We start from the raw sequence: 27,099 nt of genomic DNA on the forward strand, positions 1-27,099 counted from the left end.
GAACTGAAAAATCTGAAACAGCCTAAAGAACTAAAGAACATTTTGGGATTGACAACAGAGACTGCTACCTCAGTCACAAATAAGGGGACTGTAGGGAAAGAAGGAGCAAAACTGCATGTAGAAGCTCAATCAGTGGAGACTGTAGTAAATGAAAGAGCTAAGCTATATGTGGAGGTCCTAACAGACCACAGCAGAGCACAGGGAAAGCCGAGAAGGGAAAATGACAGGCCAATGAACCCAAGTACAGTAGCTAGTGAAACTGAAGAACAGAAAGCTGCAATGGAGGAAATCAAATTGAATGAGGGGATACACAGAGATATGCAGTGGGAGAATGAAAGGGTGAGGTCAGTCTTTGTGTATGGGCTACAGGAAGTTGAAGGGGAAACAATTGAAGCAAGAAAACAAGGGGAAAAAAAAGCAATTGAAAGCATCATGAAAGTAATAGGAGAAGACGACATGACCCAGCTGGAAAATTTTCGGAGAATAGGGGGGTTTGTAAAAAAAAAAACCCGGCCAGTGAAAGTGACCTTCAAGGCAGAATCAACTCGGAACAGGATACTGCAGGAGAAAGCAAGATTAAGGGACATGCCGCCATACAGGAAGGTGTATCTCGACCGCGACAGAACACAAGAAGAAAGGCAGCAACTGAGAAAGATGGAACAAAGGGGAAAGGAGGAAAGAGAGGGGATGGAGAAGACAGACAGGAGATCCCAGACACAGGAAGAAGATCAAATACAACCTCCCTCACAGCTTCCTATAGAAGCCTTCCAACCAGGTCAACCCCAGTGCAGCCAAACACTCTAAACCAAAACACCCATGCCACATCCAATGCCCCCACCCACTACATTACAGACTCCACCCCCACAGCAACCACCCATAGTTCCTTATCAGGTCTCCCACTTCCCCAACCCCAATACACCTCCCAGACCACAGTCTTAGAAAAGAAGTTGAAGGTGTGGTATACAAATGCAGATGGAATAACAAATAAGTATGAGGAGTGGCACAAAAGAATCAAGGAGACATCCCCAGACATAATAGCACTCACAGAAACAAAACTCACCAGAATAATAACAGATTCAATCTTTCCACCCGGATATCAAATCCTCAGGAAAGACAGAGGGAGGAGAGGAAGAGGAGGAGTTGCACTGCTCATTAAAAACCAGTGGGGTTTTGAGAAAATGGAAGGAATGGATGGCACGGGTGAAAGGGACTATTTAGTAGGAACAATCCAGTCTGAGGGACATAAGGTGATAATTGCAGTAATGTACAACCCACCACAGAACTGCAGGAGACCAAGAGAAGAATACAATGAGAGCAACAGAGCCATGGTCGACACACTAGCAGAGGTGGCCAGGAGAGCAAACATGGGGGGAGCAAAGTTACTAGTTATGGGTGATTTCAATAGCAAGGAGATTGACTGGGAAAACCTGGAGCCCCATGGGGGTTCCGAAACATGGAAAGCCAAGATGATGGATGTAGTACTGGAAAACCTCATGCATCAACATGTTAGAGACACTACCAGAGGGAGAGGAGAAGATGAACCAGCAAGATTGGACCTTGTATTCACCTTGAGTAGTTCAGACATCGAGGATATCTTGTATGAATGGCCCCTGGGAGCTAGTGATCATGTGGTTCTGTGCTTCGACTACATAGTTGAGCTCCAAGTGGAGAGAGTAGCAGGAATAGGGTGGGAAAAACCAAACTACAAAAGGGGGAACTACTCAGGCATGAGGAACTTCCTTCAAAACATTCAGTGGGAGAGGGAACTGACAGGAAAACCAGTACAAGAAATGATGGACTATGTGGCAACAAAATGCAAGGAGGCAGAGGAGAAGTTTGTTCCCAAGGGAAACAGAAATAATGGGAAGAACAGAACGAGTCCTTGGTTCACCCAAAGGTGTAGGGAGGCAAAAACTAGGTGTACTAGAGAATGCAAAAGGTACAGAAGACAGAGAACTCAGGAAAATAAAGAGATTAGCCGAAGAGCCAGAAACGAATATGCACAGATAAGAAGGGAGGCTCAGCGACAATATGAAAATATCATAGCATCGAAAGTCAAGACTGACCCGAAGCTGTTGTACAGGCACATCAGGAGGAAAACAACAGTCAAGGACCAGGTAATCAGACTGAGGAAGGGTGATGGGGAATTCACAAGAAACGACCGAGAGGTATGTCAGGAGCTCAACACGAGATTTAAAGAAGTATTTACAGTGGAAACCAGTAGGACTCCAGGAAATCAGAACAGGGGGGTACACCGGCAAGTGCTGGATGAGGTACATTTAACCAAGGAGGAAGTGAAGAAGCTGCTATGTGAACTTGACACCTCAAAAGTGGTGGGAGCAGACAACATCTCTCCGTGGGTCCTTAAAGAGGGAGCAGAGATATTGTGTGTGCCATTAACAAAGATCTTCAACACATCATTTGAAACTGGGCAACTCCCTGAGGTATGGAAGATGGCAAATGTAGTCCCAATTTTTAAAAAGGGAGACAGACATGAGGCACTAAACTACAGACCTGTATCACTAACGTGTATAGTATGCAAGGTCATAGAGAAGATCATCAGGAGGAGAGTGGTGGAGCACCTGGAAAGAAACAAGTGTATAATTGACAACCAGCACGGTTTCAGGGAAGGAAAATCCTGTGTTACAAACCTACTAGAGTTTTATGACAAGGTGACAGAAGTAAGACAAGAGAGAGAGGGGTGGATCGACTGCATTTTTTTGGACTGCAAGAAGGCCTTCGACACAGTTCCTCACAAGAGGTTACTGCAAAAGCTAGAGGATCAGGCACACATAACAGGAAAGACACTGCAATGGATCAGAGAATACCTGACAGGGAGGCAACAACGAGTCATGGTACGTGACAAGGTGTCAGAGTGGGCGCTTGTGACAAGCGGGGTTCCACAGGGGTCAGTCCTAGGACCTGTGCTGTTCTTGGTATAAGTGAACGACAAAACGGAAGGGATAGACTCAGAAGAGTCCTTGTTTGCAGATGATGTGAAGTTAATGAGAAGAATCAAATCGGATGAGGATCAGGCAGGACTACAAAGAGACCTGGACAGGCTACAAGCCTGGTCCAGCAACTGGCTCCTTGAGTTTAACCCCGCCAAATGCAAAGTCATGAAGATTGGGGAAGGGTAAAGAAGACCGCAGACACAATATAGTTTAGATGGCCAAAGAGTGCAAACTTCACTCAAGGAAAAAGATCTGGGGGTGAGTATAACACCGAGCATATCTCCAAGGCGCACATCAATCAGATAAATGCTGCAGCATACGGGCGCCTGGCAAACCTACGGATAGCGTTCCGATACCTCTATAAGGATTCGCTCAAGACTCTGTATGCCATTTACTTCAGGCCCACACTGGAGTATGCAGCACCAGTTTGGAATCCACACCTAGTCAAGCACGTCAAGAAATTAGAGAAAGTGCAAAGGTTTGCAACAAGGCTAGTCCCAGAGCTACGGGGATTGTCCTACGAAGAAAGGTTGACGGAAATCGGCCTGACGACACTGGAGGACAGGAGGGTCAGGGGAGACATGATAACGACATATAAAATACTGCGCGGAATAGACAAGGTGGACAAAGACGGGATGTTCCAGAAAGGGGACACAGACACAAGAGGTCACAATTGGAAGTTGAAGACTCAGATGAATCAAAGTGATGTTAGGAAGTATTTCTTCAATCATAGAGTAGTCAGACCGTGGAATAGCCTAGAAAGTGACGTAGTGGAGGCGGGAACCATACATAGTTTTAAGGTGAGGTATGATAAAGCTCATGGGGCAGGGAGAGAGAGGACCTAGTAGCAATCAGCGAAGAGGCGGGGCCAGGAGCTATGAATCGACCCCTGCAACCACAAATAGGCGAGTACAAATAGGTGAGTACACACACACACACACACACACACACACACACCACTTTACTTTGAACACCAAAAACACCAAATCGTCTACACAGCCGCCCCTGCAGACGAGGTCTAGAAGCTGTCGAAACCATCTCAACATGGGCTGTCAAGAGATATAATTTGTAAGTATATAAATTACCCCTAGGGGGTGTTATGTCAGCATATTTCACTGGGTGATGGCTGACGAAATACCTACTTGTTTGGACTCAAAAGTCCACACCTTACTGCGACTCAAGAACTGCGCAGTCCCCCGATCTACAAGAAATTCCTAACATACCTTGCTCTTGTAACGTGAGCTTTGGTGTTCTCAACACCTTCGACAGGTATCGGTGACTTGATAGAAGCTGAAGTGTCCTTGGATGTCCACCTCTTCCATTGTCTAGGAAACGCACACTGGTACACTATGTTCCACAAGATTTGTCTTTATTGTTCACAATTTTATCACTGAGAAGTTGATCACACTTCTCTTAAGTGTTTATTGTGTTTTGTGATACACTTTGTTCACACTAACGCACAGATCAGTGTTCTTTGCTGGTTATCCTGGCGTCAGTGTGACTCTCACTCGAGTCAAAGGTAGTCTGGTGACGCCACACCGCCCCAAGCCGTTGCTTCCCTAATACACAAAAAAAAACGCTGACCCAGTACCTTGCATCCTTGTCACCTCCTCGATGAAGCAAAGCAGAATGTTTGTTTCTTGCTGTCTTAAGCATAGACAACAATGTACACTATCTTTACTATGGTAATAAAGTAGGAGCAGGATTTTCCTTAATTGTCCTGCTAAAGTAAGAGGTGAACTGTCTCTTATAAAAATACACTTTGCAACACCGCTGCAAGGAGCAAGAGGTCGCTTGACTACGTGGCATAGCATCTGTGATCAATTACTCACTCTAGCAGTAAACAAGACGCTCGCCCCTTCTGAGAGGGCATGGCCCCTCAGGGCTGAAAGGGGCTGAAGGGGCTGAAAGGGCTGAAGGGGGCTGATACCCCCCTCCTGGAGAAAATTTCTCCACACTGGGGGGCGGCAGAGGTTCGCTGCAGGTGAACTATTCATCACTTAACATTAATTTAATTTTCTCACTCGCCACCACTGCTGCTTGTCTTTTCTGAACAGCTTTAGTCTGTGTGGTTTCTGGAGAATCACTAATTTTGTTTTCAACACTGTGTAATTCTAACGGCACTAGTTTATTTATTGTCCGCTTATTCACTACACCTTTGCTCAAAACATCAACTGTCCTGATGATTCCATTTGCATCAGGATATATGGTCACAATTTTTCCAAGTGGCCATTGGGACCTCGGACCATCATTGTCAATAATCACTATGTCACCAGGTCTTAAGGACTTATGATTTTCAGGAACACCAGCTCCATAGAAGTGTTCTCTCAATGATGTGAGATAGTCTTCTCGCCAAATTTTCTCCCAACGTTCAATCACTTTAAGGTGTTTGAATTTACGTCTGAGTTGCTCAGGTTCGAAATAAGTAGGATCCTCTATGATTTCTTTATCATTCATGGGAGGAACAGGTTCGAGCCTTCTGCCATGGAGTAAATGAGATGGGCTTAACACTTCTAAATTGTCCAGATCATCGGTAACATAAGTTAGAGGTCTGTTGTTGACTCTATTTTCTATTTCAGTCACAACTGTACGGAATTCTTCTAAGTCGATTCTTTGACGATGAAGAGTCTTCCTTAAACAACGTTTTACAATGCCGATCATTCTTTCATAAAATCCGCCTTGCCATGGAGATTTAGGAGGAATGTATCTCCAACGACAACTGCATTGATTCAGCATCTGTTGTATTTCTGGTTGATCAAAGATCTTGCTTATATAAGCAGCACCAGCAACAAAGTTCGTTGCATTATCTGAAATCATCAGTCTGGGACATGCCCTTCTGGCTGCAAACCTTCTGAATAATTTGATAAAGGTTTCAGCAGACATGTCAGTGGCTACTTCTAGATGTACTGCTCTAGTTGTAGCACAAGTGAACAAACAGATGTACACCTTGATGGGAACTTTGTCAACTGTTTTCGTTAAAATTATTGTTCCAGTGTAATCTACACCTGTCACCTCAAATGGAGTGATATGACAAACTCTTTCAGAGGGATATGGAGATGGACCTGGATACTGACATACTCGCATATCGTAGTGACGACAAGTAATACAGTCCTTTTTTTGTTTTTTCACACTTTGTCGACCTTGAGGTATCCAGTAGGATTGTTGTATATGACAAAGTGTGTCAGCTACCCCACCATGTAACACGTTACTGTGGGCGTTTTGAACAATCAGTTTTGTTAGCCAATGATTCTTGGGGATCAATATTGGATGTATGGCTTCTTTAGGTAGTGAAGAATTATGAATTCTTCCTCGACATCTTATAATCTTTTCTGAGTCGAGATAAAGTCCTAAAGAATTAATCATAACAGGTTTCTTTTGGGACTTATCTTGTGTTTCCAGAAATTTATATTCTGTAGAGAAAACATCTTTCTGTATTAGTTTCACCCAGTATTTAATGGGTTCAAAGACATTCATAGTCAGGTTTTATTCCTTTAATGAATTTAAAGCAAGAGCTGTAACTCTTAAGAGTTTACCCAAAGATGAGTATGTAGATCCATCAATGACTCTTTCTGTTGTGTCTGCAGTATTTACACAACTTATTTCTGCTTTGTTCAAGCAGACTGCTTCTTCTGGCATAATGTGAGGTTTTTGCTGAGGCCAGTTATTTTCATTAGAGAGCCAGTTCGGTCCGTGGAGCCATAATTTATTATCCACAAATTTCTTAAGTGGGACACCACGTGACAACATGTCAGCTGGATTCTCTTCTGTACATAGACCAACTTACTCTTATTATTTCTTAACCATTGGAGAACTGCTTCATTATCACTCAAGATCACGGTTTTTTCAATAGTGAGATGATCAAGTACTTTGTTGAGATAGACAGCTAATTTTGTACCTACATAGAGTGCTGTCAGTTCCAATTGTGGTACTGTTCTGACCTTCAAGGGAGCTGCCCTGGCCTTTGAAGTAATTTGTGTACTTCCTTCAGCATTACTCATGTAAGCTACAGCGCCATAACCTCTGGTTGACGCATCACAGAACACATGTAATGTGTACCTGTTTCCTTCTTGACCTATTTGTCTGGGAAATTTAATTTGATGAAGTTGTTTAAACTCCCTGGATATTTCATCCCATGCCTAACTCATTTCTAGAGGCAAGTTGTCATCCCATCCAATTTTGAGCTTTCATGCATCTTGCATAAGCATTTTACCCTTTATGGTAATTGGTGAGACGAGTCCTAGAGTATCAAAACATTGTGATACCTCTGACAGTAAACTACGTTTAGTGAGTGTACTGCATGATTTATTGTTTATCCTTTTGAGACTCAAAGTATCTTCCTGTGTGTTCCAATTAAGTCCCAGCATATTGTTGCAATCAGGAATTTCAGCTTCAGCGAAATCTTCCTTGATAAGTTACCTTAATTGCTTTGAATTTGTATTTCACATCCTTAGAGGCGTATTTGCTTGTTTCATCTCCTTGTTAGCTTCTCTGTACAAGGATTTCAAATGCTCCTCATTATTCACAGTACCTCGAAGATTGTCCTCATAGAAACTTTTCTTTAAGATTTCTTTGAAGGGACTTTCAGATTTCTTCAAATGTGTATTCAGAGTAGTTTCTAGTAAGAATGGAGAGGATGTTGCACCAAATAATACTGATTTGAAACGATAAGTTTTCACAGGATTTTGAGGATCATGTGGATTTTCAGGCCACAAGAATCGAGTATAATCTCTATCTATTTCTTGTAGTCCTATTCTTAAGAAAGCTTTGGAAATATGAGCTGCGTAGGCGTATGGGTTTGTGCGAAATTTCATAAGAACGTCTCCAAGCTTCTCAGTTAGTGAGGGTCCGGTCATCAGACAGTCATTAAGACTTGCTACATCTTTATTTGCACGTGCACTGCAATTATATACAATACATAGTGGAGTGGTTTCAGAATCTTTTCTGACTCCATAGTGCGGGAGATAATGAGCATCTGTCTTCAACTTACCTTCGACTACTTCCTCAATGAATTTATTGTCCAACTGTTCTTGTATGATATTATCATAGACAGTCAGTAGCTCTGGATTCTTCCTGAGCTCATGTATTTGTGCTTTCATCTGTCCGAAAGCCATGCGATAATTGTTAGATAGATGTGGTGGATTTAATTTCCATGGTAACCTAACCCAATACTGTCCATCTTTATATTTGACAGTGTCCAAATATTGGTAATAAGTCTGAGACTCTTGTGGACTTGGTTTATTTACATCAATACCTATCGCATTTGAATCCCACAACTTATCAACTGGTTCATTCATTTCTTCCAGTAATGATAATTTTTGCTGTGGTACATGATCAGCGGTTATTCTCGTAACTAGTACATTTTCCACTGAATCAATATCAGCTTCTTTCCCACGTTGAGAGGGAATGGGACCGCATATCATGTGGCCTCCTGCTGTTTTCAGTAAGTGAAAATCATGTTTACTTTCTATATTTTGCACAAAACAATGATAATAATCACTTCCAGTGATTAAACCAATTGGACTAATTGTCTCCGTCTGTATGTCAGGACAGGCTAACTTGACCTTAGCTGCTTCCATTGCTGCAACTGTTTCTTTTAATCCCTGGATCTGCACAGACTTAGGCAAATCATCTACTACCACAGCTTCTACTGTCTTTCTCCTGTTTCCTTGACCAACAGTGATTCTGGCTAGGTCATATGTCTGTTTACCAGAATTGTCGAAAAAACCAGCTATATCTAACTGTATTTTGGCATAGGGTTGTTTATTCAGTTTCTGCAACACTGATCTTCTTATGAAGGACCTTTGTGAGCCTTGATCAAATAGTGTTAGCACATTGGTTTTGTGTAATTTATTAGATAACTCAACTCGAGCTATCGGGAGAGCAGTTGCTTTAAACTTATCTCTCTCATTTAATGCTGTTACTTGTTGACTTCCTGATTTTGTGGAAGTCTGCTGCTGTTCAGCAAAAGTATTTGGGCATAATGCTGTATGATGCATACCCTTGCATTTAAAACACTTCTTCAGTGAGCATTTACCTCCCTTGTGTTCACCTAAACACTTGATGCACCTTCTCAGCTGATGAACACGTTGTTTATGTGCCTCCATTGATGTGTATTGACTACAATACTGTGCCCAATGTGTTCCGTCACAAAGTACACATTTTGGAGTACGTTTATGTGTGACAGTCTGTTTACTGTCTGTTGTATTCACAGCTTGATAAATGCCTATATGGGATTTCCCATTCTGTGGTTTAGTGAGAGTAGGTATACTCTTTTTATACTTAGTAGAAGGTTTGTTATCCACTGGATTTGTGGATTCTTCATCTTGTCTCGTTGCTTGCATGCATGAAACTATTGTTTGTAAACCATTGCTAATTTCTTCACAAGTGAAATAGCGTTTATTGAACATAATATTTAATCGTTCAGTAGTTTGTGGTGACAACTTATCTTGTACAATACCACTGATAAACCAATCACATTGTCTTAGGTCATATTGAGCACCTAGAGATCTGAGACTATTGTCTAATGTGCTTCTAAATGCCTGTAAGTCTGAAAAACAATGTTTGGGTGCCCTCAAACTTGATATTAAGACTGCATGTCTAACTCTAGCCTTGTCATCATCAAAGTAATTGTCTGCTTAGACACGTAACCCTATTTGATAATTGCCTTATCCACCGGAAATGACTTAATCAGTTCATAGGGTTCTCCCTTCACAAGACATTTAAGATAATTGAACTTAGCAATCTCATCTATGTCAGTTCGTGAATTTACTATGGACTGAAAATCACTAATGAATTCTTCATAATTATGACCTTGGAAAATAGGTAATGACAATGTAGGTAAGCTTGGTAATGGGACACTTGTTGTTGTTACAGGTGTAACAGGTGTTTGACCACTAGTTACAGTAGGTCTCTGTGACATAATGTGTATAGTCTGAATTAATTATTTCCAGACGTTGTGTAAGTAATTCAAATTTGACCTCAAGATCATCAAAATCTATGTTTGTATCTTGAGTTAATCCTATACAGACTGAAATCAGATTTTCTAATTGTGTAATCTTAGTCTGTAAAGGCTTTCAAACAAGCCATTTTAATGGTATATTGAAAATTCTAGCACCACACTTAGAGTGTATAAAAAACACTGTACTGCTATAAACAGCTGAGTTTTTGTTATGCTTAAGTCAGCAATAATCGAGTCAGACGCTACTGACCTACTAAGCTTAACCTCAGGGTCAATGACCATGAAGGGTACACAGTACATATGGCTGGTGTTTATGGCTTGAGTTTGTTGTGTCAGCCTGACCACGATGATTAATCGTAAATAACGATGTTATACACTTCATTCACTATACACTATAAATGTCACTGTATAACTGTAAATCACACGTGAATATTACTTACACATATATAAATGTCACTGTTAATATATATTTGAAAGCTTACACTTTATATATAAGTTCCTTTAATATAACAGGTAGATCTATAAGAAACAAACTTTAACACAATCTTGTCTCTTAATTTCTGTCTATAAACATTATAAACACTATGTGTATATACACTCAGACAAACCGAACATCACTTGGGTTGTTGTTGTCTTAGTCAGCACTTCTTCGAGTTTGGAGCAGTGGATGCAGGTTGCCATCCCCCGTTTTCTTGTTGGGTGAGTCACCCAGCTCCCGTATTCTTTGGGTGAATGCTGGGTGAGCACCCGTTTTCTTTTGGCTGCCCATTCTCTGTGATTGAGTGTGGAGGGACTCATTTATACTGATTTAAATTGTAAAACACTAGTTTTACAGCGTTTTTCGAAGGACCTTGGCTCGTAGGTTATTTGTACACTGTAGTACAACATATTTGGACCACAGTGTGGCCTTTATCCGGTTCGAGCATGACCAATATGTTAAGAAATGGGATTACCAGTTAAGTTTAAAGAGTTTGTACTTAACTTAGAAAGACAGCTCATCGCCTGCACAGCCGCCCCTACAGACGAGGTCTTGAGAAGCTGTCGAAGTCATCTCTCAACGGGCTGTAAAGATTTATAATTTGTAAGATTATAAATTACCCCTAGGGGGTGTTATGTCAGCATATTTCATTCATTGATTGCTGACAAATTACATACTTGTTTGGACTCAAAAGTCTGCACCTTACTGCCGACTATAGGTTGATTACAAACTCCTTGCGACTCAAGAACTGCACAGTCCCACGTACTACAATAAATTCGTAACCTACCATGCTCTTGTAGCGTGAGCTATGGTGTTCTTCACACCTTCGACAGATATCAGTGACTTGATTGAAGACGAAGTGTCCTTGGATGTCCACATCTTCCATAGTCTAGGAATACGCACACTGGTACACTATGTTCCACAAGATTTGTCTTTATTGTTCACAATCTTATCACTAAAGAAGCTGATCACACTTCTCTTAAGTGTTTATTGTGTTTTATGAGACACTTTGTTCACACTAACGCACAGATCGCTCTTTGTTGGTTATCCTGGCGTCAGTGTCACTCTCAGTAGAGTCAAAAGTAATCTGAAGACGCAACAGCACCCCACGCCGTCACTGCCACTTGCACAAAGGAAAAGCTGACATAGTACTTTTGCTTCCTTGCCACTTCCTCGATGAAGCAAAGCAGAATGTTTAAATCTTGCTGTCTTAAGCATAGACAACAATGTCCACTATCTTTACTATGGTAATAAAGTTGGAGCAGGATTTTCCTTAATTGTCTTGCTAAAGTAAGAGATCTACTGTCTCTTATTAAAATACACTCTGCAACACTGGACTGCAAGGAGTGGCGGTCGCTTGACCACGTCGCATACTCGTACTGCATCTGCGATCAATTACTCACTGTAGCAGTAAACAAGACACTTGCCCCTTCTGAGAGGGCTGGGCCCCTCAGGACTGAAAGGGCTGAAAGGGGCTGAAGGGGGCTGATACCCCCCTCCTGGAGAAAATTTCTCCACAAAAATCAGAAAAAAGTTCGGGGCACGGGGGCGATGCGGACGACGCTGCAGAAGGCGCGGGTGGGCGCAACGGACGGGTGCGAGGTACGCGGGCGGGCACGAGGGCAGGGCAGGTGGGGTTGCATGGGTGGGGGGTTGAGGGCGAGGTGGTCGAGGGCGAGGTGGTCGAGGGTGAGGTGGTCGAGGGTGAGGTCGTGGGTGGGGGTCGTGGGTGTGGGTCGTGGGTGGGGGTCGTGGGTGGGGGTTGTGGGTGGGGGTCGTGGGTGGGGTCAATGGTGGGGGTCGTGGGAGTCCACTCAGGAAAGGGAGCTACTCAGAAAAAGGAGCCACTCTGTAGAATGCCTTTTCCGGAGGAGCCACTCAGCCATAAATAAAGGGAATTAGAAAAGCAAAAAGAGATTATGAGGTTAAAGTTGCAAGAGAATCGAAAACTAACCCAAAAGGATTCTTTCAGGTATACAGAAGTAAGATCAGGGACAAGATAGGCCCACTCAAAAGTTCCTCGGGTCAGCTCACTGACAGTGATAAGGAAATGTGTAGAATTTTTAACACATACTTCCTCTCAGTTTTTACACAGGAGGATACCAGCGATATTCCAGTAATGATAAATTATGTAGAACAGGACGATAATAAACTGTGTACTATTAGGGTCACAAGTGACATGGTCCTTAGGCAAATAGATAAATTAAAACCTAACAAATCCCCAGGCCCTGATGAACTGTATGCAAGGGTTCTAAAGGAATGTAAAGAGGAGCTTAGCACACCTTTGGCTAATCTTTTCAACATATCACTACAAACTGGCATGGTGCCAGATAAGTGGAAAATGGCAAATGTGATACCTATTTTCAAAACAGGTGACAGGTCCTTAGCTTCGAACTATAGACCAATAAGCCTAACCTCCATAGTGGGAAAATTTATGGAATCAATAATTGCCGAGGCAGTTCGTAGCCACCTTGAAAAGCATAAATTAATCAACGAATCTCAGCATGGTTTTACAAAGGGGCGTTCCTGCCTTACGAATTTATTAACTTTTTTCACTAAGGTATTTGTGGAGGTAGATCATGGTAATGAATATGATATTGTGTATATGGACTTCAGTAAGGCTTTTGACAGGGTCCCACATCAGAGACTATTGAGGAAAATTAAAGCACATGGAATAGGAGGAGAAATTTTTTCCTGGATAGAGGCATGGTTGACAAATAGGCAGCAGAGAGTTTGCATAAATGGGGAGAAATCAGAGTGGGGAAGTGTCACGAGCGGTGTTCCACAGGGGTCAGTGTTGGGCCCCCTGCTGTTCACAATCTACATAAACGACATAGATGAGGGCATAAAGAGCGACATCGGCAAGTTTGCCGATGACACCAAAATAGGCCGTCGAATTCATTCTGACGAGGACATTCGAGCACTCCAGAAAGATTTGAATAGACTGATGCAGTGGTCGGAGAAGTGGCAGATGCAGTTTAATATAGACAAATGCAAAGTTCTAAATGTTGGACAGGACAATAACCATGCCACATATAAACTAAATAATGTAGATCTTAATATTACGGATTGCGAAAAAGATTTAGGAGTTCTGGTTAGCAGTAATCTGAAACCAAGACAACAGTGCATAAGTGTTCGCAATAAAGCTAATAGAATCCTTGGCTTCATATCAAGAAGCATAAATAATAGGAGTCCTCAGGTTGTTCTTCAACTCTATACATCCTTGGTTAGGCCTCATTTAGATTATGCTGCACAGTTTTGGTCACCTTATTACAGAATGGATATAAATTCTCTGGAAAATGTACAAAGGAGGATGACAAAGTTGATCCCATGTATCAGAAACCTTCCCTATGAGGATAGACTAAGGGCCCTGAATCTGCACTCTCTAGAAAGACGTAGAATTAGGGGGGATATGATTGAGGTGTATAAATGGAAGACAGGAATAAATAAAGGGGATGTAAATAGTGTGCTGAAAATATCTAGCCTAGACAGGACTCGCAGCAATGGTTTTAAGTTGGAAAAATTCAGATTCAGGAAGGATATAGGAAAGTACTGGTTTGGTAATAGAGTTGTGGATGAGTGGAACAAACTCCCAAGTACCGTTATAGAGGCCAGAACGTTGTGTAGCTTTAAAAATAGGTTGGATAAATACATGAGTGGATGTGGGTGGGTGTGAGTTAGACCTGATAGCTTGTGCTACCAGGTCGGTTGCCGTGTTCCTCCCTTAAGTCAATGTGACCTGACCTGACTAGGTTGGGTGCATTGGCTTAAGCCGGTAGGAGACTTGGACCTGCCTCGCATGGGCCAGTAGGCCTTCTGCAGTGCTCCTTCGTTCTTATGTTCTTATGTTCTTATACTGTAGAAATCATCACTACTTATACATATATATGTATATATATATATATATATATATATATATATATATATATATATATATATATATATATATATATATATATATATATATATATATATATGTATATATATATATTTTTTTTCTTATTATCACACTGGCCGATTCCCACCAAGGTAGGGTGGCCCGAAAAAGAAAAAACTTTCACCATCATTCACTCCATCACTGTCTTGCCAGAAGGGTGCTTTACACTACAGTTTTTAAACTGCAACATTAACACCCCTCCTTCAGAGTGCAGGCACTGTACTTCCCATCTCCAGGACTCAAGTCCGGCCTGCCGGTTTCCCTGAACCCCTTCATAAATGTTACTTTGCTCACACTCCAACAGCACGTCAAGTATTAAAAACCATTTGTCTCCATTCACTCCTATCAAACACGCTCACGCATGCCTGCTGGAAGTCCAAGCCCCTCGCACACAAAACCTCCTTTACCCCCTCCCTCCAACCTTTCCTATGCCGACCCCTACCCCGCCTTCCTTCCACTACAGACTGATACACTCTTGAAGTCATTCTGTTTCGCTCCATTCTCTCTACATGTCCGAACCACCTCAACAACCCCTCCTCAGCCCTCTGGACAACAGTTTTGGTAATCCCGCACCTCCTCCTAACTTCCAAACTACGAATTCTCTGCATTATATTCACACCGCACATTGCCCTCAGGCATGACATCTCCACTGCCTCCAGCCTTCTCCTCGCTGCAACATTCATCACCCATGCTTCACACCCATATAAGAGTGTTGGTAAAACTATACTCTCATACATTCCCCTCTTTGCCTCCAAGGACAAAGTTCTTTGTCTCCACAGACTCCTAAGTGCACCACTCACCCTTTTCCCCTCATCAATTCTATGATTCACCTCATCCCTCATAGACCCATCCGCTGACACGTCCACTCCCAAATATCTGAATACATTCACCTCCTCCATACTCTCTCCCTCCAATCTGATATCCAGTCTTTCATCACCTAATATTTTTGTTATCCTCATAACCTTACTCTTTCCTGTATTCATTTTTTATTTTCTTCTTTTGCACACCCTACCAAATTCATCCACCAATCTCTGCAACTTCTCTTCAGAATCTCCCAAGAGCACAGTGTCATCAGCAAAGAGCAACTGTGACAACTCCCACTTTATGTGTGATTCTTTATCTTTTAACTCCACGCCTCTTGTCACGACCCTCACATTTACTTCTCTTACAACCCCATCTATAAATATATTAAACTACCACGGTGACATCACACATCCTTGTCTAAGGCCTACTTTTACTGGGAAATAATTTCCCTCTTTCCTATGTACTCTAACGTGAGCCTCACTATCCTCGTAAAAACTCTTCACTGCTTTCAGTGACCTACCTCCTACACCATACACCTGCAACATCTGCCACATTGCCCCCCTATCCACCCTGTCATACGCCTTTTCCAAATCCATAAATGCCACAAAGCCCGCTTTAGCCTTATCTAAATACTGTTCACTTATATGTTTCACTGTAAACACCTGGTCCACACACCCCCTACCTTTCCTAAAGCCTCCTTGTTCATCTGCTATCCTATTCTCCGTCTTACTTTTAATTCTTTCAATAATAACTCTACCATACACTTTACCAGGTATACTCAACAGATTTATCCCCCTATAATTTTTGCACTCTCTTTTGTCCCCTTTGCCTTTATATATATATATATATATATATATATATATATATATATATATATATATATATATATATATATATATATATATATATATATATATATATATATATATATATATATATATATATTTATACATATATATATATATATATATATATATATATATATATATATATATATATATATATATATATATATATATATATATATATATATATATATATATGCAAAACAACCACTCTGAAAGAATAGAGAAATTCCAAGCGCTTTCGTGACTACTCACATTATCAAGGAACTATGAAAGTAAAGCATCCATGGAAGCTATATAAGGGGTCTGGCCAACACCTAACTATCAGATCCCACAACGGTTAAACACCTGACACGCGCCGGCCCAACTGGACAGGTCCTTTGCACAACTCACCAACAAACTATTCTACCCAAGAAAATTTTAAAATTATTATTTGTCCAGTGTATTATTAAATTCTTCCCAAATTCTATTAATTATAAATGGATCTAATTTATATAAACCAAAGGAAATATTCATATTATTGTCAAAACTGCTTTTTATGAAACAAGATTCAATTATATTCCTGTCGACCATGGACTTGCTTGATACTACTTTCTCAACTTTTTGAAAATCAATTGGATGGTTAAAATCTCTTACATGAATAAATAGAGCATTGGAATCTTGTCCAGTTCTAATGCTATATTTATGTTGTTTTAATCTTAGTTCGAGATTTTTACCAGTTTGACCGTAATAAACTTTATCGCAAATTTTACAAGGAATCTTATAGACTCATATTTCAGCATTTTGGGGGGAATTCAGTATCAAAAGTTTTTTACTGTATCAAGATTTTTGAATACAACTTTAATATTAAAAGTCTTAAGAAGAGAAGGCATATCAACCAAGTTTTCATGGTAAGGGAGAACCAACATATTTTTAGTTGAATAAGGCTGGTTGTCCCTTTTTGGATTGTAAAAAGTATTTCTAGCAACTTTAAAAGATTTCTCTATTACATTTCTTGGGTATTTTAAATCATTACCTATTTCATAAATTTTGGATATTTCCTCATCTATGAACTCAGGACTACAAATTCGTAAAGCTCTCAAAAACATTGATAAGAAAACAGACAGTTTGACTCTATCTATTTGTAGGTTTTCTATGAATTTTAAATTTGAATTCATTATTACCCTTAATAATTAAAACATCTAGAAAAGGCAATGAGTTATTTTCTTCAAACTCAACAGTAAAGTTTATGGAATGGGCTAAGTTATTTAATTTTCCAAGGAAATGGTGTATATCTACATTTTTGGGCAAAAGACACAAAATATCATCAACATATCTGAACCATTTAGCTCTATTAGGGAGGATTGTGTTAAGCAACCTTGTTTCAAAAAATTCCATGTATAGGTTACTAAGAACAGGTGAAAGAGATTTCCCATTGCCATACCAAACTTCTGAGTGTAAAACTTATCATTAAATACAAATTTTGCATCAACAATGCAAAGTTTAATAAGTTTAATGATAGTAGGAACTGGCAATGGTAAATCATAGTTAACGAGTTCTTCAGATAAGAAACTTAATAAATCATCAACAGGAACTTTCGTAAACAAGGAAGTAACATCAAAACTAACCATGTTAAAATCATTTAAGTCAGTCAAGGAGATTAATTTATCAACCAAGTCTATGTTGTTTTTAACATTAAAGTTAGAAATTTTGCCAACAATAGGGCTCAAAATATCAACAAGCCATTTGGATAATTTATGTGAAACTGACCCTATGGAGCTAATAATTGGTCTGACTGGATTCCCTGGTTTGTGTTTTTATTAGTCCATACATGTAAGGCAAAGATGGATTAGTGGAAGTAAATTGTTTGACTAATTCATCTTTGCCTTTCAGTAGAAGTTTTATTGTTTTATTGAAATTGCTGTTAACGGTTTCTAGGGGATTTTTCCTAAGTTTAGAATAGGTTTCAGTATCATCTAAGAGATTATTAATATTTTCTTGGCAATCATTTTCTTTCATAATTACTATTGCATTTATTTTGTGTGCTTTAGTAAGAGGCAAATTTTTATTGTTATTAAGTGTATCATAAGACTTAAAGAATACACAAATAACCCGCACATAAAAGAGAGAAGCTTACGACGACGTTTCGGTCCGACTTGGACCATTGGCAAAGTCACACTAACAGAGGTGGAGCAGGACGGCTATATATAGGCAGGAAGAGGTGGAGGTAGTAGTAGTAGTAGTAGTAGTAGTAGTAGTAGTAGTAGTAGTAGTAGTAGTAGTAGTAGTAGTAGTAGTAGTAGTAGTAGTAGTAGTAGTACAAGAATTGTATATAATACCGACAAGGTGAAATTAAGACAAATGCACAACACCCGGGCATCCCCATCGTAGACGTTTCGCCATCCAGCCAGCCACTGGATGGCGAAACGTCCTCAACAAAGACAACCAGACGCCGCACATGTGTCTTAATTTCATCAGTAGTTGTATTAGTAGTAGAAGAAGAAGAGGTAGTAGTAGTGGTAGTGGTAGAAGTGGGAAATAAGGATGACGAGCCAGTCAAATACAAAGGAAGGGGAGCACTGCAAGAGAGCTAGATGCCCACAAAGGGGGAGCAAGCGCACAGAGTTGCGAAAGGGGAAGTGGTGAAATAAAATAAATGAAGAAGGAACAGAAACACGAGACAGGAGAGAGAAAGACAACCCAGAGGAGAAAAGGAAAGAGGAAACGTCGTCGAAAGCTTCTCTCTTTTATGTGCGGGTTATTTGTGTATCATCCAGTCACGGTATTGTGCCTTTTTGTTATTTACTTAAAGAATCTTTGAGGGCAATTGGGAATGTTTGATTTTAACATAGAGCTATATACCATTCCTTTACTAATATTAATTTCATCAGAGGATAAATCAGAAAAATTTTCAAAGTTACAAAAGGCTTCTGCAATTTCAACATTATTAAGTTTTTTTGAAGTTGCAAAACTTAGGCCAAAACTTAGAGCAGCAGTTGTATGTTTGTCTAAAATTTCATCTGATAAGTTAATTACAAAAGTGTTATTAGCATGCTTTGTCCAATCACTATTTTCAATTAAAATGTCTAATTTTCTTTGTAGTTTGCTCTTGAGTTCATTACAAATTCTTCTGAGTTTATTATAGCAATGATCCAACATACTGTGTTTCCATTCTGATGGAATGGCCTGATTAAAAGAGTATTTTTTGTTTCTCAATATTTTGAATGCTTCCTTCTCCAGTATTTTAGTTATTTCAATATGTTTCTGAAGAATAATTCTCATAAAATCATCAAAAGGACGATCTCTCATGTCAAGGAGTCTATTGGGTAAAAGAGACTTGGGCAGAACTTATTCATTTAAACATTTTTTTTAAAAATTAAGTCGAATTTTTAACTTGTGGGACTTGATCAGTGCAAAAGAAAACTGTGAAACAAAAGATATATGATTAGGAAAGCTTATCGAGAACATTCTGAAGAGTCGTGTGGTATCCATTAATGCAATAAGATCACAGTAAACAGGTGATTTCAGAATATGCAAAACAACCACTCTGAAAGAATTGAGAAATTGCAAGCGCTTTCGTGAATACTCACATTATCAAGGAACTATGAAAGTAAAGCATCCAAGGAAGCTATATAAGGGGTCTGGCCAACACCTCACTATCAGATCCCACAACGGTTAAACACCTGACGCGCGCCGGCCCAACTGGACAGGTAATTTGCACAACTCACCAACTAACTATTCTACCCAAGAAAATTTAAAAATTATTATTTGTCCAGTGTATTATTAAATTCTTCCCAAATTCTATTAATTATAAATGGATTTAATTTATATAAACCAAAGGAAATATTCATATTATTGTCAAAACTGCTTTTTATGAAACAAGATTCAATTATATTCCTGTAGACCATGGACTTGCTTGATACTACTTTCTCAACTTTTTGAAAATCAATTGGATGGTTAAAATCTCTTACATGAATAAATAGAGCATTGGAATCTTGTCCAGTTCTGATGCTATATTTATGTTGTTTTAATCTTAGTTCGAGATTTTTACCAGTTTGACCGTAATAAACTTTTTCGCAAATTTTACAAGGAATGTTATAGACACATCCATCAGCATTTTGGGGGGAATTCTTTATCAAAAGTTTTTTTACTGTATCAAGATTTTTGAAAACAACTTTAATATTAAAAGTCTTAAGAAGAGAAGGCATATCAACCAAGTTTTCATTGTAAGGGAGAACCAACATATTTTTAGTTGAATAAGGCTGGTTGTCCCTTTTTGGATTGTAAAAAGTATTTCTAGCAACTTTAAAAGATTTATCAATTACATTTCTTGGGTATTTTAAATCATTACCTATTTCATAGATGAGGAAATATCCAAAATTTATGAAATAGGTAATGATTTAAAATATCCAAGAAATGTAATTGATGAATCTTTTAAAGTTGCTGGAAATACTTTTTACAATCCAAAAAGGGACAACCAGCCTTATTCAACTAAAAATATGTTGGTTCTCCCTTACCATGAAAACTTGGTTAATATGCCCTCTCTTCTTAAGACTTTTAATATTAAAGTTGTATTAAACAATCTTGATACAGTAAAAAAACTTTTGATGAAGAATTCCCCCCAAAATGCTGATGGATGTGTCTATAAGATTCCTTGTAAAATTTGCGATAAAGTTCATTACGGTAAAACTGGTAAAAATCTCGAACTAAGATTAAAACAACATAAATAAAGCATTAGAACTGGACAAGATTCCAATGCTCTATTTATTCATGTAAGAGATTTTAACCATCCAATTGATTTTCAAAAAGTTGAGAAAGTAGTATCAAGCAAGTCAATGGTCGACAGGGAATAATACAATTGAATCTTGTTTCATAAAAAGCAGTTTTGACAATAATATGAATATTTCCTTTGGTTTATATAAATTAGATCCATTTATAATTAATAGAATTTGGGAAGAATTTAATAATACACTGGACAAATAATAATTTTTAAATTTTCTTGGGTAGGATAGCTTGTTGGTGAGTTGTGCAAAGGACCTGTCCATTTGGGCCGGCGCGTGTGAGGTGTTTAACCGTTGTGGGATCTGATAGTGAGGTGTTGGCCAGACCCCTTATATAGCTTCCATGGATGCTTTACTTTCATAGTTCCTTGATAATGTGAGTAGTCACGAAAGCGCTTGGAATTTCTCTATTCTTTCAGAGTGGTTGTTTTGCATATTCTGAAATCGCCTGTTTACTGTGATCTTATTGCATATATATATATATTATATATATATATAATATATATTTATATATAATATATATATATATATAATATATATTTATATATAATATATATATATATATTATAATATATAAACCATACCCCCGGCCGGGATTGAACCCGCGGTCATAGTCTCAAAACTCCAGCCCGTCGCGTTAGCCACTAGACGATTTCTTGAGTTATATATATATATATATATATATATATATATATATATATATATATATATATATATATATATATATATATATATATATATATATATATATATGTATATATATATATATATATATATATATATATATATATATATATATATATATATATATATATATATATATATATATATATATATATATATATATATATATATATATATGTCGTGCCGAATATGTAAAACTTGTCAATTAGCAAGAACTCATTTAAAATTAAGTCCTTTCTAAAATTTTCTCTTATACGTTTAGAGATATATTTTTTTCATTAATGTTGATGTAAAAATTTATAATTTTGCACGAAAAGGAACTTAGAAAACTTACCTAACCTTATTATAACAAGAACAATTTATTTTAACGTAACCCAACTAAATATATTTTAGATTTGTTTACAGTAATTTAATATTAAACAAACACAGTGAAATATATTGTTTTTCGTTAGGTTCAGAATGATTTTGGCGAAATTATTGCATACACAAATTTTCACTTGTCCTATATGGCAAGATGAACGTTGCTATTTAAGCCAAGATCGCAAGTTCTGCCTATTCGGCACGACATATATATATATATATATATATATATATATATCTACATATATATATATATATATATATATATATATATATATATATATATATATATATATATATATATATATATATATATATATATATATATATATATATATATATATATAGTACATATATAGATATATACTACCATCCTGCCAAGTGAGTGTAAAACGAAAGCCTGTAATTGTTTTACATGATGGTAGGATTGCCGGTGTCTTTTGTCTGTCTCATAAATATGCAAGATGACAGGTATCTCTTGCTACTTCTAATTTCACTTAGGTCACACTATACATACATGTACACGTTTATTTATACACACTCTTCTGAGTTTTCTTTGATTTTATCTTAGTTCTTGTTCTAATTACTTTTCCTTTTATACCCATGGTGAAGTGGAATAAGAATCTTTCCTCCGTAAGCCATGCGTGTTGTAAAAGTTAGCTAAAATGCCGGAACAATGGGCTAGTAAACCCTTTTCCTGTAATGATTACTAAAAAGAATAAGTAGAAAATTTTCAAAGTGGGAAGTCTGCATGTGCGTGGATGTTGTGCGAATGATAAGAAAGAGATGATCGTGGATATTATGAATGAGAAGAAGCTGGATGTCCTGGCTTTAAGTGAAACAAAGCTGAAGGGGGTGGTAGAGTTTCAGTGGAGAGAAATAAATGGGATTATGTCAGGGGTTTCAAATAGAGTCAGAGCTAAAGAAGGAGTAGCATTAATGTTGAAGGATAAGCTATGGCAGGAAAGGAGGGAGTATAAATGTATTAATTCAAGGATTATACGGAGTAAAATAAAGGTTGAATGTGAAAAGTGGGTTATAGTAAGCGTATATGCACCTGGAGAAGAGAGAAGTGTAGAGGAGAGACAGAGATTTTTGGAAATGTTGAGTGAATTCGTGGGGAGTTTTGAACCAAGTGTGAGAGTACTTGTGGTTGGGGATTCCAATGATAAAGTGGGTAAAAATTTTGTGAAGGGAGTAGTAGGTAAATTTTGGGTGCCAGGGGTAAATGAAAATGGGAAGCCTTTAATTGAACTATGTGTAGAAAGAGGTTTGGTAATAAGTAATACATATTTTATGAAAAAGAGGATAAATAAATATACAAGGTATGATATAGCACGTAATGAAAGTAGTTTGTTAGAATATATATTCGAGGATGAATGGTGGTGGGTGGGCTCCAAGATGTACATGTTTATAGAGGGGCAACTCATTTATCGGATCATTATTTAGTTTTAGCTACAGTTAGAGTAAGAGGTAGATGGGAAAAGAAGAAAATGGCAACGACAAGTAAGAGAGAGGTGAAAGTGTATAAACTATTGGCAGAAAGGTGGGCTAGTGCAAGTATGAATAGTGAGGGAGGGGGGAGTTGAAGTGGGTTGGAATAGTTTTAAAAATGCAGTATTAGGATATGGGGCAGAAGTTTATGGTAATGGGAGGGTGGGTGCAGGAGGAATGAGGAGTGACTGGTGGAATGATGAAGTAAAGGGTGTGATAAAAGAGAAAAAGTTAGCTTATGAGAGGTTTTTACAAAGCAGAAGTGTTATAAGAAGAGCAGAGAATATGGAGAGAAAAAGAAAGGTGAAGAGAATGGTGAGAGAGTGCAAAAGGAAAGCAGATGATAGAGTGGGAGAGGCACTGTCAAGAAATTTCAATAAAAATAAGAAAAATTTTTGGAGTGAGTTAAACAAGTTAAGAAAGCCTAGGGAAAGAATGGATTTGTCAGTTAAAAACAGAGTAGGGGAGTTAGTAGATGGAGAGATGGAGGTGTTGGGTAGATGGCAGGAATATTTTGAGGAACTTTTAAATGTCGACGAAGAAAGGGAGGCAGTAATATCACGCCTTGGCCAGGGAGTGAAGAAGAACAGGACGTGAGTGTGGGGGAGGTGCGTGAGGCATTATGTAGGATGAAAGGGGGTAAAGCAGCTGGAACTGATGGGATCATAACAGAAATGTTAAAAGCAGGGGGTGATATAGTGTTGGAGTGTTTGGTATTTTTGTTTAATAAATGTATGAAAGAGGAGAAGGTACCTAGGGATTGGCAGAGAGCATGTATGGTCCCTTTATTTAAAGGGAAATGGGACAAAAGAGATTGTAAAAATTACAGAGGAATAAGTTTACTGAGTATACCAGGAAAAGTGTACGGTAGGGTTATAATTGAAAGAATTAGAGGTAAGACAGAATGTAGGATTGCGGATGAGCAAGGAGGTTTCACAGTGGGTAGGGGATGTGTAGATCAAGTGTTTACATTGAAGCATATATGTGAACAGTCACAGTTGCTTTTTACTGATGATACTGTGCTTATGGGAAATTCTAAAGAAAAATTGCAAAGGTTAGTGGATGAGTTTGGGAGTGTGTGTAAAGGTAGAAAGTTGAAAGTGAACATAGAAAAGAGTAAGGTGAAGAGGGTATCAAATGATTTAGATAAAGAAAAATTGGATATCAAATTGGGGAGGAAGACTATGGAAGAAGTGATTTTTTTCAGATACTTGGGAGTTGACGTGTCAGCGGATGAATTTATGAAGGATGAGGTTAATCATAGAATTGATGAGGGGAAAAAAGGTGAGTGGTGCGTTGAGATATATGTGGAGACAAAAATGTTATCTATGGAGGCAAGGTAGGGAATGTATGAAAGTATAGTAGTACCAACACTCTTATATGGGTGTGAAGCTTGGGTGGTAAATGCAGAAGCGAGGAGGCAGTTGTAGGCAGTGGAGATGTCCTGTCTAAGGGCAATGTGTGGTGTAAATATTATGCAGAAAATTCGCAGTGTGGAAATTAGGAGGTGTGGAGTTAATAAAAGTATTAGTCAGAGGGCTGAAGAGGGTTTGTTGAGGTGGTTTGGTTATTTAGAGAGAATGGATCAAAGTAGAATGGCATGGAGAGCATATAAATTTGTAGGGGAAGGAAGGCGGGGTAGGGATCGTCCTCGAAAAGGTTGGAAGGAAGGGGTAAAGAAGGTTTTGTGGGCGAGGGGCTTGGACTTCCAGCAGGCGTGCATGAGAGTGTTCGATAGGAGTGAATGGAGACGAATGGTACTTGGGACCTGACGATCTGTTGGAGTGTGAGCAGGGTAATATTTAGTGAAGGGATTCAGGGAAACAGGTTATTTTTATGTAGCCGGACTTGAGTCCTGGAAATGGGAAGTACAATGCCTGCACTCTAAAGGAGAGGTTCGGGATATTAGCAGTTTGGAGGGATATATTGTGTATTTTTATAGGTATATACTTCTAAACTGTTGTATTCTGAGCACCTCTGCAAAAACAGTGATTATGTGTGAGTGAGGTGAGTGTTGAATGATGATGAAAGTATTTTCTTTTTGGGTCACCCTGCCTCGGTGGGAGACGGCCGACTTGTTAAATATATATATATATATATATATATATATATATATATATATATATATATATATATATATATATATATATATATATATGTATATATATATATATATATATATATATATATATATATATATATATATATATATATATATATATATATATATATATATATATATATATATTTAAATAATCATCATTTCTCTCAGACGACGATAACACTCTGTTATTATCGACTGGAGCACTTAAGGCTGTGCTGTCTCCTGTGTCTGACACCCGATGCTCGTTGCTGCTCATCACAGATGCCCCAACATTTCCCTTTACTTTTGCTAAGGTGCGGTAATGTAGAATGGTTTTCAAAAATTTTGTAATTATGGAGAATTTATAACTCTTGATTTTTTTTAATATAAAATTTAATTATCTCTTTGATTTATTAGGTAATACGACAACTGAAAACTTTCTGCTTGTTTGGAATTTTCGAAGCTTCAGATGGCATCAAGAGCACCAATGATTCCCATATGAAGATTTCCCGGTTGCTTTTTCAGGCTCAGAGGGTAGGTTATTCAGCTTTAAATTTCGTAAGTAAAGTGCAAAATTTATCGGACAATAAACTTTTCCAGTTGATTAAGTCCTTGTCTTCAATTCCTCTCATATTACTGATAAAGGTTTTCTTTACATTACAATTTTAAACCTTCTCATAATATGCAATAATTGCAAGCGAGAGTCCCATTCTTCATCGTGTCTCTTAACACACTTTCTGAAATCTGCTTAGAGACTATATTTAGAGTATAATTTCTAGAAATTTTAGTAAGAACAAGTGATCATTCACTAGAATATTTTTGTATTCTGTACATTAACACAAAAATAGATTAATACAAGATAGTGGTTACTGAATACTATCTGGTTGTTATAACTTTTCACCAGTGGGATTCCTTTTAAGTGGTTCGCTGGGTTTTTTTCCATCTATTTAGTTTTCGGTATTATTTCCCTCATAACTGGAAATCCACTCATTTCGTAGGATTAAAATTTTGGATGCAGTAACGAGGACTAGAGTCTAGGAACAATTAACATTTGCAGTTGGCAGTGAACAAATAATTCATTCTCAACATCCTGGACAGGTTACGATGATCTCCAAAATATTCAGCTGCCAAAATTTTTTAAAACTTTGAATAGCCTGATTTTTTTAAATTTATGCAGTCATAGAAAACGCAAAATCTTTTTTTTTCCTTACAGCGTTGTATAGGATTTTAAAATTATATCGTAAACTATATCAAGAAAATTACTTTCACATCTTTCACATCACTTTTTTATGAGTAATTTTGTTTTGACGCTTCCTCAGCTACGACGAGTTTCATGGCACGTGACAGTAGTGGTAACGAGTGATGATCCAGCCTTCCTTACCGCCTTCGCTAACATAACCTACAACAGCAGCCTTCTCGTTGCTGAGACGAAGCTCCTGGCTGTCACCCGTCTACCTCTCTCTCAGCTGGACAGCCTTCAGAAGACTTTCTCTCTGAAGAATGCCATGTTGCTTGTCAACAGCAACTCGAACACACTTAGGTCATACCAGTGTTCTTGTTAATGTAATCATCTTAATATCATGATCATAGTCATTTGTGGTTAACTCTGATGACTTTGATGGTAAAATCATAAGATTCTTCACAAGTCCTTACAAATACTTAGCCAACAATATATATACTTCTTATTTAAGTAATCTCGGTACTTTATTTCCTCAATAAATGCATTAATAATTCACTATAAA

At 38.2% G+C, this 27,099-nt stretch overlaps 1 protein-coding gene across 1 annotated transcript in view; it reads left to right on the forward strand.

Annotated features, from left to right (window-relative positions):
* The first annotated feature begins 11,941 nt into the window (after positions 1 to 11,941).
* The window catches only part of LOC128688814 (glutamate receptor-like), a 54,251-nt gene continuing 39,093 nt past the window's right edge, over positions 11,942 to 27,099 (forward strand). Inside the window, exons 1-3 of the mRNA XM_070085678.1 lie at positions 11,942 to 11,992; positions 25,775 to 25,891; positions 26,677 to 26,897. Of these exons, the coding sequence (XP_069941779.1) occupies positions 11,942 to 11,992; positions 25,775 to 25,891; positions 26,677 to 26,897 (389 nt within the window). The remainder of the gene's footprint in view (positions 11,993 to 25,774; positions 25,892 to 26,676; positions 26,898 to 27,099) is intronic.

The sequence above is a fragment of the Cherax quadricarinatus genome, chromosome 16 (genome assembly GCF_038502225.1).
Source record: "Cherax quadricarinatus isolate ZL_2023a chromosome 16, ASM3850222v1, whole genome shotgun sequence".
NCBI lineage: Eukaryota > Metazoa > Arthropoda > Malacostraca > Decapoda > Parastacidae > Cherax > Cherax quadricarinatus.